Below are 18415 nucleotides of genomic sequence, written 5' to 3'. Positions count from 1 at the left end.
ATAATCATGGCATTTAACCACAGCAGGTTCATGAGGGAGATGAGGAGTTCATTTACTGAAATGCTGCTTATGGTACTGTGAGATGTTCAGGTAGAAATATCTAGTAGGCACTTGGAAATACGGGTCAGGAACCCATGAGAAATGTTTGCAAAGAAGAGAGAAGCTGGAAATCACTAGGTTGTAACTGAATGACATAGCTCAGCTGAAATATAAAGAAAAATCCTGTGGAAGAGGAACATTAAGGAAAAGGAATCTGAACAGGAGACTGAGCAGAACAGTTAGGATGACAGGAGGCAAACCAGGAGAGGATATTGTAAAAGGAACTTGAAAGAAAATTTCAAGGAGAGAAGATTAGCAATGGCGTGAAATGCTTCAAGAGACATGATAGGTAAAAAATGGGATGCTCTATCTGCATAATATGTGACCTCCCCAAAAACAGTTCAGTAAAGTGATGGATGTGGAACTGAAATCAACCAGGCTAAAGACTGAATGGGAGGTGATAAAGTAGAGGCAACAGGTACCACAGTGCACTGCAGGACAGCAGAGGTTGTGCTTTCAGGAATCTAACTATGCAGGGAGAGAGATGGGAAAGAACTTCAGAGTGGGCGGAGGCTGGCAGGAGGCTTTTTTTTTTTTTTTTTTAAGATCAGTGAGACTTAAATATATTTATGTCTTAGGAGAAAGAGAAAAGTAACAGAAAGAGGTTTTCAAAACATTTGGAAACTGGTTTTAAAACATGCTGCCCAAGAAGCAAGAATGAGGGAGTTGGGGAGAGCAAGTGCCAGTGTGCCTCATTTGTGAGAAAGGAGGCAGTGGGTATTAAGAATGCACTCCAGGGCTAGGTGTGGTGGCTCACACCTGTAATCCCAGTGCTTAGGGAGGTAAGGCGGGAGGATCACTTGAGCCCAGGAGAACAAAAGTGAGAGACCAGCCTGGGGAACAAAGTGAGATCTCATGTTTAAAAATAATAGCTGGGCCGGGCGTGGTGGCTCACGCCTGTAATCCCAGTACTTTGGGAGGCCAAGACAGGTGGATCACCTGAGGTCAGGAGTTCAAGACCAGCCTGGCCAACATGGTGAAACCCTGTCTCTACTAAAAATACAAAAATTAGCTGGGCGTGGTGGTGAGCATCTGTAATCCCAACTACTCTGGAGGCTGAGAGAGGAGAATCACTTGAATCTGGGAGGTGGAGATTGCAGTAAGCCGAGGTCATGCCATTGCACTCCAGCCTGGGCAACAGAGCGAGACTCTGTCTCAAAAAAAAAAAAAAAGAATAGAAATAAAAAAATAATAGATGCGCAAGGTGTTACATGCCTGTAGTTCTAGTTACTCGGGAGGCTGAGGCAGGAAGATCCTTTGAGCCCAGGGGTTCAAGGCTGCTGTGAGCTATGATAGTGCTACTGCAACTCTAGCCTCAGTGGCAGAGTGAGAGACCCTCTCACTGAAAAAAAAAAAAAAAAAAAAAGGTATGTATTCAATTTTGGCTCCTTTATAACTGGACAACTGGTTTGGTTTAAGCTCATAATACCTAGCAACAGATAACTATCTTCCTAATCCAATTTTGCAAATGAGACAACTCATTAAAAAAAATTTGTATTTTGCTACTTTGGAATCTTTAATTTCTACTTCACTCGTCTCTAATCTTTGTTAATCAAATTACAACTGATTTGATTTTTATTTAATTTACTTATGTTAAAATTTTAAGGTACCAAAGGCAAGCTAACTCAATGAAGATACTCACAATTCGAACAAGCCAGGATAAAGTAGATGTTGCTGTTGAATAATGGGTATTATAATGGTAGGGTGGGCTTTGATCATCTTCCCATGTCTCATAACGCTCTGCATAAAACACAGCTCTCTTGGGGTTCAAAGCACCAATTGGCTATTAAAAGAAAAAAAATATTTTGTTTAATACAGTCATATTAGATATCCTAGATAATAAATCTTTATACTTTCAGTATTTCACTGTTAATTCATTTTAGCCATACAGCATAAATACATTATTTTGTATTACATTTTTAACCATACTGGATTTTGATATTAATTACAAATCATTACGCTTGTTATAAACTGCCCAAGAGGATAATTCATAGTACAAAGTTTCTAGACTTTACCAAGTTTTTGTTAACTAGATTATCAGAGGTAATCTAGTTTAAACTGTTAAGGCCACACCAACAGTTTTGTTATTTTCCTTCTACTTAATAAGCTACATAATGAAAATTTAGCTTGGAATACAGGAAACCCAATGGAGGGAAGGTGAAGAGATTGACCATTTGACAACCATATTAGTGAAAACCTTGTCTTAACAGCCAGTTACCCAGAGTGTGAAAGACCACCCTCCATATGGAAGCCTGATAGAATGTTAGTCTCATTCTGTTAGTATATAGATGGAACAACTATCCTTTTTATTGTTAAACTACACACCTAAGGGTGATGGAATAATCCAGGAAATTCGGATTCCTTGGAAAGCATTTTGCTGAGGCCACTAAGACCTCTCCTATCAGTACCACCACCCTATTTACTGATTATGATGCTAATCCCTATCTGATTTCTTCAAAAAGCATGTGCTTAATTGCATCACAGTCTCAAAATTTTAGCACATCTAATCATTAGGAATTTCCAGCATACCATCTTCATGATTTCAAATAGCAAACTGCCTTAGCTTCAGTTTTTGTCTGATTTTGGATTAATGGTATACAGAGTCCGTGCTTATGGTATCAAATAAGCACATTATTTTGATTTAAGTTGCATACTATAAATTAAGTATGTTTATAGAGAAAACAAGAGTACTAAGTACAATGTCTACTTTATTTCAAAATTTAATATTTATAATTAACTATGAAGATCCCTCGAAGGCTTAATTTTAACAAGAGAAGTAGTAGAAAATTAGTGTTTCAAAGGGACACATAATGTTACACAAGAGAGGAAGATTCATTTATAAATTGTTATGAGCCTTTTCTTTTGGCCTCAGGAGACTAATTCAAATAACACAATGAGGTCATCAGCAGTAAAAAGTCTGTTAGAATTTCCATAATAAACTCTTATTTGCAAGGGTGCTTATCCTGAATATTTAAATTATTTGTAAATTATGTTCATTTTTTGTTAACTTTAATTATGATTAACAAAGACTCAACAATTTATATAAAAGCTGTATTTTTCACGCACAAAAGTGTTAATATTTTAAGGTTCCTAAACTTTTTTGTCCTCATTTTGTAAAACAAAGTATGATAGTATAAAAATTTAGATTTTTAAAAAAGTTCTAAGGTTTAAATTTTATTGTGTTAAATTTCATTATCTCTCAAATCTCTTTAGATAGATGTAAAAAAGGCAATGTAATTTTGTTAAACATTACATAAAATCTTAATATTTAAAACAACATAATTACATTATTGGTAAAAGTAATTGCCATAAAGTGAAATGAATGTAAGGTCTGTTATGGAATTGAAGTAATGAGTTTTTTATTTTTTTATTTTATTTATTTGTTTATTTTTTTGAGATGGAGTCTCGCACTGTTGCCTAGGCTGGAGTGCAGTGGCGCGATCTGGGCTCGCTGCAAGCTCCGCCTCCTGGGTTCACGCCATTCTCCTGCCTCAGCCTCCTGAGTAGCTGGGACTACAGGCGCCCGCCACCATGCCCAGCTAATTTTTTGTATTTTTAGTAGAGATGGAGTTTCACTGTGTTATCCAGGATGGTCTCAATCTCCTGACCTCATGATCCGCCCGCCTGGGCCTCCCAAAGTGCTGGGATAATAGGCATGAGCCACCGTGCCTGGCCGAAAGTAATGAGTTTTTCATTTAAAATTACCCACATATTTTATACTTTACTAGATGTTCAGATATGTTTTTCTAACTCAATATATTTTTCTTTTTTTTTTTTTAATTATACTTTAAGTTTTAGGGTACATGTGCACATTGTGCAGGTTAGTTACATATGTATACATGTGCCATGCTGGTGCGCTGCACCCACTAACTCGTCATCTAGCATTAGGTATATCTCCCGATGCTATCCCTCCCCCCTCCCCCCACCCCACAACAGTCCCCAGAGTGTGATGTTCCCCCTCCTGTGTCCATGTGTTCTCATTGTTCAATTCCCACCTATGAGTGAGAATATGCGGTGTTTGGTTTTTTGTTCTTGCGATAGTTTACTGAGAATGATGATTTCCAATTTCATCCATGTCCCTATAAAGGACATGAACTCATCATTTTTTATGGCTCCACAACCTACTCATCTGACAAAGGGCTAATATCCAGAATCTACAATGAACTTAAACAAATTTACAAGAAAAAAACAAACAACACCATCAAAAAGTGGGCGAAGGACATGAACAGACACTTCTCAAAAGAAGACATTTATGCAGCCAAAAAACACATGAAAAAATGCTCATCATCACTGGCCATCAGAGAAATGCAAATCAAAACCGCAATGAGATACCATCTCACACCAGTTAGAATGGCAATCATTAAGAAGTCAGGAAACAACAGGTGCTGGAGAGGATGTGGAGAAATAGGAACACTTTTACACCGTTGGTGGGACTGTAAACTAGTTCAACCATTGTGGAAGTCAGTGTGGCGATTCCTCAGGGATCTAGAACTGGAAATACCATTTGACCCAGCCATCCCATTACTGAGTATATTTTTCAAAGCACTGAAAATGTTTAATACTTTGCTCTGTCGTGAATATGCTAATAGACCTCTCACATGCATAAAATGTCTGTGCAATCCCTAAGGTTTGATCTTATCTGATACTGTTTGTCCTGTAAAATCTCACAAAACATTCTTTAAAAAGGAGCATGTCTCTTCCTCTAATCTTTTCCAATCTTCTCTTACACTTCTGGAAAAGGAAAAGTAAATACTTATATTTTTTATTTTACACAAGTTTCATCAAAGTCATGTTATTGCAGTGTTTTACAGAGTAATGCTTTGTAGGAAACAGCTGCACAGTATTAAAGTCTGTATATGCCTCCATTAGTAACTTCTTAAAATGTATTTCTAATTTTGAATTTTTACCTAATAAGGTTAGAAATTACTTTTATGAAACATAATGCAAGTGATTTGCTTTGTACTTAATATTTTTCTATCATTTTGCTTCTAACAGTCAAACAGCAATAAATAATTAGAAAGCAAAAAGCTTCCAAATGTTTGGGGAAATAAGAATTTTGTCATAGATGACATTTGCTTAAGAGATCCTAATAGATACCTATCATATCATATTTATCCATCTATCAATCAATTACCTACTTACCTACATACTGACAAGGTTGTAAGTTTGCTATACTTCAAAAATTTTAGCAAATACCGCAATGTCAATATCATCTGATTTTGGCAGATGAATATGGTAAGAATTCTGGTCAAAAGGTAAGGCTACACTTAATAACATTTATAAATTTACTTTGCAATATTTTTCAATTTTCATTATAGTTACTACATCAATAAATAGTGTCCTTTTCTGTCAAACAGTGGGCATTTGGATACAGCGACTTCTGCATTTTTTAAGTGTTACCATATACAGAAGTTTAACTGAAAGTTTAAAGCCTGTTTTTAGATTTATTGCTGTTTTGTCTTTTTTAGCTTTTATGTTACAGGTGAACACTTTAACAAATAGGAAAAAATGGTGCAAAAAATGCAAAAATGAAAAATAAAATTTCTATCCCTATAAAACTTTATTATTATAATTCAGTTTTTGAAACTGCTAAAAAGCCTACGTAGCTTGCAAAAAGGCAGTGTTTCCAATATTGAAGAATCAAAGAAGTGACTAATGTAAAAAAATTCACATTCCTTATAAAATCTACGGGAAATTACATGTGTAGCATTAGGATGTTCACATGAAACACTACTGTAGTTAGTGAAGAAGTAATGCTGAGAATTTTCTCTACTCTTATCACTCAATTTCCCTGTTTTGAAGACCAAAGAGAGAAATCTGTCTCAAACTTCAGTGCCACAAAAAGCTTGGTTTTCCTAAAAATAAAAACCTTTGTGACTTTATTACATGAAACAAAAATCCTACCAGATGTTTGTGGGGATTTACGTGATCTTAAGGCTCTGATAAATACTATAGTAAATATAATTGTTTAAATGTGTTTATTCCAGTGTTTATTTTTTAAAATTTTTAATGGGAAATACATACTTCTTTTGTTTTTAAAACAACTGTTTAGATGCAATACCTTAGATTGTACCTTGAAACATTCTGGTATGTATTTGATGTGTATTTCTGCATGCTAACTTTTTCTTTAGTTTCATTTTGCTGTTTCCTCTTTCTGTCATCTTAGCCTTGATTTACCAATATTTTTCTATCTTTTAAACCTGCATATTGTACCAAGTCCTTTTCTTAGGACAGGTATAAAATATATAAATTTAGTAAGTAAAAATGACCGCAAAAATTATATAAATAAAACATATTGGATAAATGGTATTATATGAGACATCAGAAGAACTTTTAGAGAACATAAAAGTCTGAGCACAGAGTTATTGATTTAAACAAATACAAATAAATAAATGTGGATTGATCTGATGAATGGTCAATGTCATCAAACTACATTATAATTTTCAAGAAAAAAAAGTTTGTCAAGGACAAATCAGAGGCCTAGTTAAAGCAATGTCAATAACACCGAATTCTAATATATCATAAAAAACTGAAAATGGTAATGATGTTCATGGTACTAGGATTCTACTGTTACATAGGTTGAGCATCCCTAATCCAAAAGTTTGACATCTGGAATGCTCCAAATTCCAAAACCTTTTGCATGCCAACATGACACCATAAGTGGAAAATTCCACACATATGTACTTAACACAAACTTTATTTCATGTACAAAATTGTTAAAAAAAAAAAACCGTATAAGATGACCTGTAGGCTATATGGAATATGGTGTATATGAAATGAAATAATTTTTTGTTTAGGCTTGGATCTGTTCCCAAGCTATCTCATTGTGTATATGCAAATATTCTGAAATCTGAAACAATCCGAAGTCTGAAACACTTCTGGTCCCAAGCATTATGGATAAGGAATACTCAAACCTGCACACATAAAATGTTCAAGAGTTCACTACTGCTATTACAACTGCTGATGATACTACATATTTGTATAACATATTGTCTTCACATCCATTTTCTAGACTGATTTTCATAAGTATCTGAGGTCAGCAAGGCATTCAATACGAACCTAATTTCATGAGGAGGAAACAGGTACCTGGGTCTCCACATTCCACACTACTGCACTGCTTTTTCATTGCTAAATATGAAATTCTGATCTTAATGTGACTTTATTTTTCAATAGATATGGAATCTCACTATGCTACCCAGGCTGGTCTCGAACTCCTGTCCTCAAGTGATCCTTCTGCCTTGGCCTCCCAAAGTGCTGGTATTACAGGTATAAGCCAGTATGCCCGGCCCTTGATGTGACTTTTTTCTTTCATAATTTCCTACTTAATTCCTCATTCCTCATAGATCCACAGAAATGGAAGGAAACATTCAGGTCAACTTGACCAAATCTCTTACAAATGAGTACACTGAAGAAAAGTCAAATGAAGATCATGTTGCTAGTCAGTGGTTAGACGTTTTACAGAACCAGCTGCAGCTCTGTGCTAGATACAGCTTGAAGCTGGGTACATTTGACTCATTTGTCTGGCTTCTAACGATAGCTTTTAGTTATCTCAATACTTTTAAGACATTGAACTGCTAACATATCTAAGTTATCGTGTTATCTTTTGTAATCAAGGACTTGAAAATCCTTAGAAGAGGCTTTGAGAGTTCTTACCTTTTTTGTTTTTTAGTCATGAACTACCTGTCATCATTCTGAAAATTCTGTTATGACAACATAGAAATCATACCTACAGACACTTCTGTGCTCAAGTAAATTCCCAGGCTCCCTTTTTATCTAAGGAACTTCAACTCATTATTTTGGAGGTTTTTCAAATTGCATCTGTAAAGCCTTACATGACACCATTTGGTAATAGGCAACTTTCTCATCTTTTTAACCCAGTAGTGTAGCCCTTCGAAGAAACTCCCTGTCTTTTATTCATCTCTTTATTCTCACACCTACAGTACCTGAACCTTTTTAAGCGAGCAATAAATGCTAAATGAATGAAGACTGATTGACCCAATTATATAATATTATATAAAATTTCCATGTGGAAATTTTATGCAAAAATTTTATGCAAAAATCGAAAGACATAACAAAGTGAAAAATATTCATAGCACATAAGAGCTAGTTTCCTTAAAAATGTGCTCTTACAAATCAATAAGAAGCTAATGAACAATCTAATTAAATAAATGAGGAAATGATATGATGAATAGGCAATTCACAGAATAATAAATGCCAATTTCCAATATATATAAGAAAAAATAGTACCAGTTCCTAAAATTTAATGGATATATATTCTTTTCTTCTGTTTAGCATTCATTATGCCTTCTTCCTTTGTGAACCATTCCTTCCCCACTCTTGGTCTACCTGGTGCAGGTGAGCTGACCTCGCTACCTGACTCCCTGGGTGGGCATGGGATCTAGACCTGTCAATCATAATATTTTATCCACATTGGCACTATGACTGCAGCAGAAATGGACACGTAATTCAACTTGATTGGATGAAACTTTGCTGCAACTATCTGGGAAAAGCTCTCTTTTTCTAGCGGGGTTACAAAGACATCATTACTGTAACACAGGGAAGCCTGTTTGAGAATGAAGCCAATGTAGAAAAGTAACAGAGGTGTGGATCCTGATAATTCTGGTGAGCACTTGGATCCAGTTTTCCTGAACTGACCCATCCCTGGATTTCTCAGTTATATGGGCTAATCAAATTTTTATTTTAAATTAAAGCCAGTATAAGTTGACTTTCTACTATATGTAATCAAAAGTCGTAAGTACACTCACAATTGTTAAAATGTCAAACAAAAACTATTTTTATTAACTAGATTGTCAAAAATTATTAAGTTTTATAATACTCAGTATTGGAAAACATGATATCTCATAATGCTATTGGCGAATAAATCAGTATAAATTTCTTGTGTGGAAAATTGGTAACATTTAAAAAAATCATATAGTTTTGATCAAGTAATTCTACTTTGTATAATTTATTTTTTGAAGAATATATATGACAGTATATCAACAGTTGTCTCTGGGCAGTGAGAATGTGGAGACTTTAGTCTTCCCTGTATACTCTTTTTTGCTGTTTAATCATGAATTTGGTTTATCTCATAGAGATAATTTTAGTCGGCTTTTAGAATTATATGACCCAGAAATATATTTCACATGTGAACATTTTAACTTTGATATATTTAAATTAACTATAGTAACTTTATATTTTGGCTAGTGTTATTGACCAAATATTTCCAAATATAAATTTCTATTATTGGCCAGGGCAGTGGCTCATGCCTGTAATCCCAGCACGTTGGGAGACCAAGGTGGGTAGGTCTCTTTGAGGCCAGGAGGTCAAGATCAGTCTGGCCAACATGATGAAACCCCATCTCTACTAAAAATACAAAAATTATCCAGGCATGGAGGTGGGCACATGTAATCTCAGCTACTTGGGAGGCTGAGGCAGGAGAATTGCCTGAATCTCGGAGGCGGAAGTTGTAGTGAGCCAAGATTGCACCACCGCACTCCAGCCTGGGTGACAAAGTGAGACAACGTCTCAAAAAAAAAAAACCAAACCAAAACAAAACAAAAAACTTCTATTATCAATCTTCATTGATATTTGAATCAGCGTACATCAAAACCTTACTAGTTACAGCGAGTTAAATGACAACACGAGGAACAAAAAGACAAATTCAGAAGCCTAGCATTGGCATATAATAAATACACGCAAAATATTGGCTGTTATTGTTATGTTCTATAAGATAACTGGCATGCTCTCTTAAATGAGTCAATATCATGAAAAAAAAGGTGGGGGTGTTAGGGTGGCTGGGAGCTATTCTAACCTTTAGACAGATAAGACAGAAGAATCAGATGTACTGTGTGGTCGCTGACTGAATCCTGGCTTAAGCAAAACAATTTTTAAGACACATGGGAGATAATTAGAAAACCTTGATTATAGGCACAGTGTTAGATAATATTAGGGAACTGTCATAAGTTTTGTTAGATATAATCATGGTGATCTGATTATATGGGAAAATACTATTTTTCACACTGAAATATTTAGGGGTAAAGTACGATATATTTAATTTATTTAAAAATACTTCAGTAAACCAATAAAAGCTAAACTGTCAATAATTATAACATGTAGGTATTGGTTAATGGGTATTGTTATTAGGAATTGGTACTTTTTCTTTGCCTAAAAATTTTCATAGTAAAGTCAAAATCAATTAAAATAGAGTACAAAAACAAACAAAACCTTTCCAATCAATCCAAGTCTTTCCTATGTTTTGGGTTGTTCTAAATAAGAATGCTTTAAATGACTTGAAAATTTGTTTCTCTAAAATATGTTAAAATTATGTTCTCGTAAGTGTGGATTAAACATTCCCTTTGCAATTTTATACTGTTAATTGGCTTAATATGGCCTTTTGTCATCAGATGAACTTCAGCAAATCAGTACACAATTTTCAAATACATTATTAAGGAACAGAACCTGAAGTCATGAAACATTAATAAAGAGAAGTGTTAAGATTACATTTTTCTACTAATTAAATGTGTTTCTTTTTATAGTTTTTCATAGGGTGGAATTGAGTATATTATGAAGAAAGATAATCTTTAATCTAAAGTTGCAATTTGATTAGCAAAATCTATCAGCACTTGGCCGCATGGTGGCTCACGCCAATAATCCCCACACTTTGAGAGGCCGAGGCGGGTGGATCAGGAGTTCGAGAGCAGCCTGGCCCACATGGTGAAACCCCATCTTTACTAAAAATACAAAAATTAGCCAGGCGTGGTGGTGCACGCCTTTAATCCCAGCTACTGGGGAGGCTGAGGCAGGAGAATTGCTTGAGCCCGGGAGGCGGAGGTTGCAGGGAGCCAAGATTGCACCATTGCACTTCAGCCTGGGCAACAAGAGTGAAACTCAAAAAAAAAAAAAAATCTATTAGCACTTAATTTTTTTAATTTAATTTTTTGTAGAGACAGAGTTTGGCTATGTTGCTCAGGTTGGTCTCAAACTCCTGGCCTCAAGCAATCCTCCTGACTCTGCCTCCCAAAGTGCTAGGATTACAGACGTGAGCCACCACATCCAGCTTTAAGCACTTTCATAGGAATGCTAGTCCCACATAGGACCGAAAGCTTTGGAGGTGTGGAATGGCTCACTGACCGCATTTCTTTTGACTCCTCTGCTCATATCTGACATGACTGAGCATTGTGCAGGATATTTTAAAAGAACTCATTCTTACTGGATAATAGGGAGAGTTTTTCTTTTTTCTTTTTCTTTCCTTCTTTGTTTTTTTTTTTGTTTGTTTGTTTTTTTGTTTTTGTTTTTTTTGATAGTGTATAAAAACTCCCAGGGCATTTAGAAAAGGTAGAGGGCATCTAGAAGAGAAATTAATCACTAGCTTTTTTTTTTTTTTTTTTAAAGAATATCCTACCTATGTATTATGGAGAAATAATAGGTAACGAATGGAAGAAAATGCAATCTATATAACCAGTGCAATTCATCATAGTGTTGTGAGGGTAAAGCAAGAAAATCCATGTAAGATGCTTAGCACAATGCCTGGCATACAATAAACACATGCAAAATATTGGCTATTATTATTATCATTATCCCAAGATAGTTCCTAAGAAAGTTAGTTTTCTATATCTTAGTAAAAAGTAAATACTTTCACCTACAAACAGTGGAGCATCTTAAATCTTCATGTGTTAGTTCTAGAAGTTTTCCAGGTATTAAGTAGAAGGATAATGATGGGGCTACAAATTAGTTTCAAGATCACTTCTAACTGCTTAATATTCTGTTTCAGCTGGAAAGAAAGGTTAAAGGAGACTGAATTTGGCCTAGTTTTGCATGATAATGCTGTGGTTTAGACACAGAGGTGACATGTGGCTGGTGAAATTAAAGTGCATAAAGCAGGCTCTCTTTTCCTTTCCATAGGTAGGATTCTTCTAAGAGCATACACTAAACAGTGTTCCTGCTGTTTTCAGTTTCTTCTTTAACAGCCTAAAATTTTCAAAGCAAAACAGGCTCTATAGGATTTTTTTCCCTCTCTTCTTCTGAAAGGGTGATTCAGCTGGCTAAGTGTGAAGGAACAAGAAAAGAGGATAAAGAGACATTTAGTATAAGCAAACAGAGCCTAGGACTGCTTTGGAAGTTCTGTATAAATCTATAAAGCTCCCTGTCACCCTATTATGTCTCCAACAAGCAACAGTGGAGATATAAACAAACAAACACAAAAACACTTCACTGTTTCTGGTTACCAGTGTCTGTGAAGTCTACCTTTTTAGTTGCACTTTTCTTGGTTCTTCCATTTTTTCAATTAGAAGGAGAATAGCTTAATATGTCACTGGGTAAACAATGACTGTAACTTCTTAAAGGTATGAACTAAGTCTTATTGCCTTTGTATCTCCAGTGTCTGGCACAGAGTAGGTTGGCAATAAATGCTTGTGTAATGAAAGAATGAGTGAATGAATAAAAGTATTAATTTAAATAAATGAATATCTCATGAGTTTAAAACAGTATCCAAACACTGCCAATCAATACCTTGTCCCTCAGCACTACCACATTAGCAAGTCTAATGAAAACAATTTTCAACATAGTGTGGATTATATGTTAAGGCAGCATTCAACATACATTGAAACAAGTTATTTCAAATTTGGCAGCAGGGTTATTTGGCAGATGGTATATAATTAAATTTACACATTCACATTTTTATCTTTTAGTTTTGTATCATCCTAACTACCACTAACACACCTAGTAGTTTTGCCCATACTTCATATTTTGTTGTTTAAAATTAAGCATTAGGTAGATTATGATCAAGTAAATGGAATTAATTTCATTTTAGATGTTGTTAACTTACAGTGAAAAAGAAAGATAAAATAACCACAGAAACTTGCACTAGTTGAGATTGTAGTGAGCCAAGATCATGCCACTGCACTCCAGCCTGGGTGACAGAGGGAGACTCCATCTCAAAAACAACAACAACAACAACAACAACAACAACAACAACAACAACAACAACAACAAACCCAACTTGCTCTAGATTGCTGAGTCATGCATTCCCCACCTTACCAATATAAACTCTTTTCTGTGTGGTAGATAGACATTTGGAAGTATTGAGGGTGGATGGTTGAAGAGTATTCACACTTCAGTGCATCCATTTGCATTATCACATTTCAAAGCCTCAAGGCATTATCACTTCCTTTTATTAAGTGGCATAATAATTTGGGAAAATGGTTATGCTTATCATCATCTGTCAGTCAAACAACTCTTGTGTTAACAAAATATATTTTTTCCACTCGATGAATGGGTGTGTGTATGTGATGTCTTATGTTCATGTCAATATTAGTAGGACTTGGTTTTGTGATGAAACTATTTCACTTATCAGAGGGCATGACTGGGAAATAGGAAAATTCTATTTACACTTTAATGAGCAGAGACTGTGCTTCACATCAAAGTCATGTAACCACTGTAATTTAAGAGTCGAGTTCATATGAGTATATGTAAATAACTGAAGCCCTAGCATATATCATGTTGTCAGATAGATTTCACCATAAGGTTACATCTCCATAAGGAATACCTATATAAATGGGGTGGGGAGGAGATCTCTAAACCTACTGTTGGTTGGTGTTGAAAAGATAGGTCAAAGTCAGATTGTTTCATCTGTTGACCCTCATGTCAAACAATAAACATAGCCCCTAATCTGTACACATAATAAATAAAACTTGAACCTGTGATGTCTAATCAAATGAGAGGTCTAAAAAATCTTACTGATAAAGAACTTTTTTTTTGCTCCTGTGCTCTTCGAATGTTCAATTAAGTGGGCCAAAGAACAAGTAAGAATACTACAAATATAAAATATTTCAGTCTAAATAAATGTGCACCTAAAGTTCTAATAAACATTTAATATAACCTTAGTGTTTTGATGTTACAGTTTTGATAATCTGATAACTCAAATAGATGATAAAACAGAATTATTTATTGAATTAAAAATATTTTATTAAATGGCATTATTTTTTAATCTTACTAGAATAAAAAATAAATCAGAGGAATCAAATAACCTTCACTAGGTTTTTGTCAATCATACCAAATATAGTGAACTCTCAAATGACAATTATGGAAATTTGCTTTGTCACTGCCACTCACTGAATGCCACTTCTGTGTCAGGCATTATACTAGGTGCCTTAAGTACTTTACGGTGTTAAAATCTTTCAACAACCCTATTATGTAAGTATGATTGTGTTCATTTTAAAGATGAGAAAACAAGTTCAGAGAATTTAGAAAACATCTTAAATTTGCACAATATGTGACAGAGAAACAAATATTTGAGCGAAGCCTACATTCTTTTCATGTTCCAGTTACAACCTCTTGACTTTTTCTCCCAATTCTCACTATTGTTCAAGCCACTTTCAGCTGTGTTTTCTGAAACTTTCATTCAAAAGTTTCCCAACTGATACAACACAGAATTTCATGAAGCCTGTGTAATGTGGTGGTATAAAGAAAGAAAATAAATATTTATTTTTTTGGCATTGTACATTTCATAGTTTCTTAATTCTTTCATGTAGTAAGGAATATAAAAAGTATTTGGGGTACTACATGTTTATTGAAACAAATTCTAGAATTATTCACTGCTAAGAATTATTACTGGGATCAGGACTCCCAGTGTTTGTTTAGAAACAACTACTTTTGTTGTTAGAGATCTTTTAGAATGTTCTTGGTCATATCATTCAAGTATTTCAATTTTTCCTTGAGCTTCTGAAGAGTAAGAAACTCTCCATTAAAATTTTCATTTGCGGTATTGATTATAACTACAAGAATTTCATGTGTTTCTTAGTGGACATCTCTTCATTGCTATAATATTGCACTATAGTAGTTTTTCCTTCCAATTATATTATTATACTTCAAATGTCATTTTCCCATTAGGCATATAAAAAGATATATTTTCATACATTAAAATCTTGTTTATTGATGGATTTTATACAGGATAGTCTCAGGTTTCTAGCTCATTTGTAAGAAGCTCCTATTAAGAAATTCAATGAAGCATGGGAACAATGCACGAGTAATTTATTAACATATCAAGAGGCTTTAATTTGCTAACATTTTCCTATCATGCTAGGGTGACAGAATAGAAAGAACAAATTGCTAAAGCACAGAATATAGTAAAATTGGAAGAAAAGCTATCTATCTTTTAAGAGCTCATGGATTCAACTGTTCACAGCATGAAGAACTACATGCTTGCAAAACTACAGTTTGTAGTCACATTGCCTAATTTATTTAGGCTCCATCTGTTTACCTGTATTATTTACTTAACACTATATAAAATTAGAGGAGCACATGTGAGGCACAAAAGGAAAAGCTCTGCCAAAGGAAATACACATTACACAGATTAGCATAAAAACCCTGAAATGGGCTGGGCATGGTGGCTCACGCCTGTAATCCCAGCACTTTGGGAGGCTGAGGTGGGTAGATCACAAGGTCAGGAGTTCAAGACGAGCCTGGCCAACAAAGTGAAACCCTGTCTCTACTAAAAATACAAAAAAATTAGCCAGGTTTGGTGGTGGGAGCTTGTAATCCCAGCTACTTGGGAGGCTGAGGCAGGAGAATCGCTTGAACCTGGGAGGAGGAGGCTTCAGTGAGCCGAGATTGCACCACTGCACTCCAGCCTGGGCGACAGAGCGAGACTCCGTCTCAAAAGCAAGCAAGCAAACAAACAAACAAACAAACAAACAAAACCTTGAAATGTTTATATCTTCAGTTACTGTAGAAACAGTGACTTCCTCATTTATTTTAACTCATTTTTTCCTACATGGATAAATGAAAAAAATCTATGATTACCAGCAAGTATGTTACCAGATGCCTTCTATAACTCATACTAATCATAATGAGTGCCACATTTTCTTTGGCTGGGCCAGTGTTTCAAGAACATTTGAGTCCAAATGTCTTAGTGAGTCTGAGCCTGTACTTCCCAGTGAGGCACAGTCCCTACTATACCTATCTTGTAAATGCTGGCCTCTCATATTACTGTTAACTATCTGAGTTTTCATTTTTGCTCTGGGCTGAACTCCCTTCAAGTGGCTGGGAGTATGTCTGCTTTATTCACTCCTGTACACTCTTTCACTTGTAGAGTGTTTGACATATAGCACATGTGTGATAAATATCTGTTGACTGAACAACTGAAGGAATGAATAAATAAATGGAGAGAAAAAAAGGAGCTTCAGTCTATAAGTTTCCTTTAAACACAACATCCCAGTTGATTTTAAATAAAATGAACTTCCTTCCTTGTTTTAAAAATAATACAATAGCCATAATAGTAGTCATCGTACGAGGTTGTAATATGCTACCTGAGAATCTATACTCTGAATTTTTATCGTATATATATTTTATAATGTCTAAGTAATGGCTATTCAATTAATGTTAAATAAAATACATGCAGACAAGATTTTGTCAAAGAACTAGTTTGACAGTTTTCATCCTCACATCAATAAGTTAGTTTGGTTTTTGTTTTACACCCCAAAATTACACTTCAACCTTGGCAAGTCATGCATGCCATTCAAATATTCTCATCCAATATGTATGTAGTAGCATATATTCATCATCATTATTTGAAATACAATTCAAAGCATATGGCCTATATCAATGATTCACCACTCTATTATTGTCATATACATAGCATTAGCTAATACTGATGTCCCCGCACTATTCTAAGTCCTTTATGCTTATTAACCCATCCACCACTCCACACAACAACCCTATTATTATTGATGTCTCATTATATAGGTGAGGAAATTAAGGCAAAGAGAAACTAATACTCTTGTCTAAAGCTCCACAGCTGGTAAACGGCAGAATTAGGATTTGAATGTAGGCAGTCTAGATGCAGAGTTCTTGTTCCTAATCTTGTCCCTAATCCAAAATTCTGAAATCTCAAATGCCCCAAATCCAAGTTTTTAAGCACTGATGTGATGCTTAATGGAAACACTGCACCATTTTGGATTTTGGGTTTTCAGATTAGGGATGCTCAACTGGTAAGTATATAATGTATATATTGATATTTCAAAATCCAGAAAGATCCAAAATCCAAAACACTCTGGTCCCAAGCATTTCAGATACAGGATACTCAACCTGCATGTATTGTCTCTTGTGTGGGTCTCTCTAAAATATTGTACTTTATTTTTAATTTTTTGGGGGACTGATCTTATTATTTAGATAATCTATAACTAGATTTGTTCCTGAAGGGCAGGCTGCATGAATTACAATGCTTCTATCTATCTTATCTTAAATAATTTAGTTACCTGAATATGGTAAATAGTTAAGAATTTTTGGTTGACTCACCTTGGAATAATTACTATATTTGCAAGTGTATTAGAATTCATTTGCTAGCAATTTATTTCTACCAGTTGTGTGACTCTCAGTAAGATGTTGGCTAACTGATCTTTTAGGTCCCTTTAACATCTATAATACCACAGCTAAAATTATCCATGAGCTATCAACTAAAATTTAATAGGGAGTTATATAAAATAAAAGAACTGGAGACTGAATGACGCATAAGAACATGAAAAAATTAGTAAACAGTCTTCAAAAGAGGCTAAGAAATATTCCATGTGTAACAATAATACTTAATACTCAGGAAGTCCTTCTATGTGCCAAGTACTATGTTACATTCTTTAAATGTACATGTCATTAGATCTGTACAACTATTTGACATGGGACAGTATTATTATTCTCATATTACAAATGGGACAAGAGAAACTAGCTTTAGGTCACAGAGCTAGTAACTAGTGCAGTATAGAACTTCAACTTGGGTAGTTCTAGGTTTCAAAGGCCAGAAAAGGGGCAGAAGCAGGCATGCTGAGTTAAAAACCATCTGTGGGATTAATTTTAAATCAGCTGTAATGTTGTTTCCCTAAACCACAGGGCTTATGCTGCTCTTGTCAATTAGCCCCTTAAACCTGCCCCCTAAAACCAAATGTATACACAAATACCTTTCAACTTTCTGTGGATTGCTAAATCAGACAATCAAGTCTGATAGAAAACAGAGATACATTCAAAGTCAATGGGCTGAGGCTTTACTATGGCTAACATACATAAACTTTAAGGCAGGCCTCTGGCGTAAGCTTTGACTATAGAGCAGCTTTTTGGGCTTAGTTCCCAGTTCTTCACTGAATTTCAAACAGTTTAGTATCACACTGTAGTTTCCTCTGGACAAATGAGGTGAGCTAATAAAAATTTTGCCTTTTATTTCTTATTACCGTTATGCACCATTTTCTTGCCATCTTTTGGGCCATATCCTCTCTCATATATAGACAGACACTTGATAAAATTAACTGGCTTTCTTTTCAGTATTATATTTCCCTAC

General features: G+C 34.9%; 1 protein-coding gene across 3 annotated transcripts in view; it reads right to left on the bottom strand.

The window, feature by feature from the left end:
* Positions 1-18415, bottom strand: part of NBEA (neurobeachin) — a 707824-nt gene that overhangs the window by 85121 nt on the left and 604288 nt on the right. For all 3 annotated transcript variants that reach the window (XM_008952234.4, XM_008952238.4, XM_063595707.1), the window contains exon 45: positions 1742-1882. In XM_008952234.4, coding sequence (XP_008950482.4) covers positions 1742-1882 — 141 coding nt within the window. The remainder of the gene's footprint in view (positions 1-1741; positions 1883-18415) is intronic.

Source organism: Pan paniscus, chromosome 14 (assembly GCF_029289425.2).
Source record: "Pan paniscus chromosome 14, NHGRI_mPanPan1-v2.0_pri, whole genome shotgun sequence".
NCBI classification, from domain to species: domain Eukaryota; kingdom Metazoa; phylum Chordata; class Mammalia; order Primates; family Hominidae; genus Pan; species Pan paniscus.
Note: the sequence above shows the minus strand (reverse complement) of the source record. Positions and strands in the feature narration are given on the sequence as shown.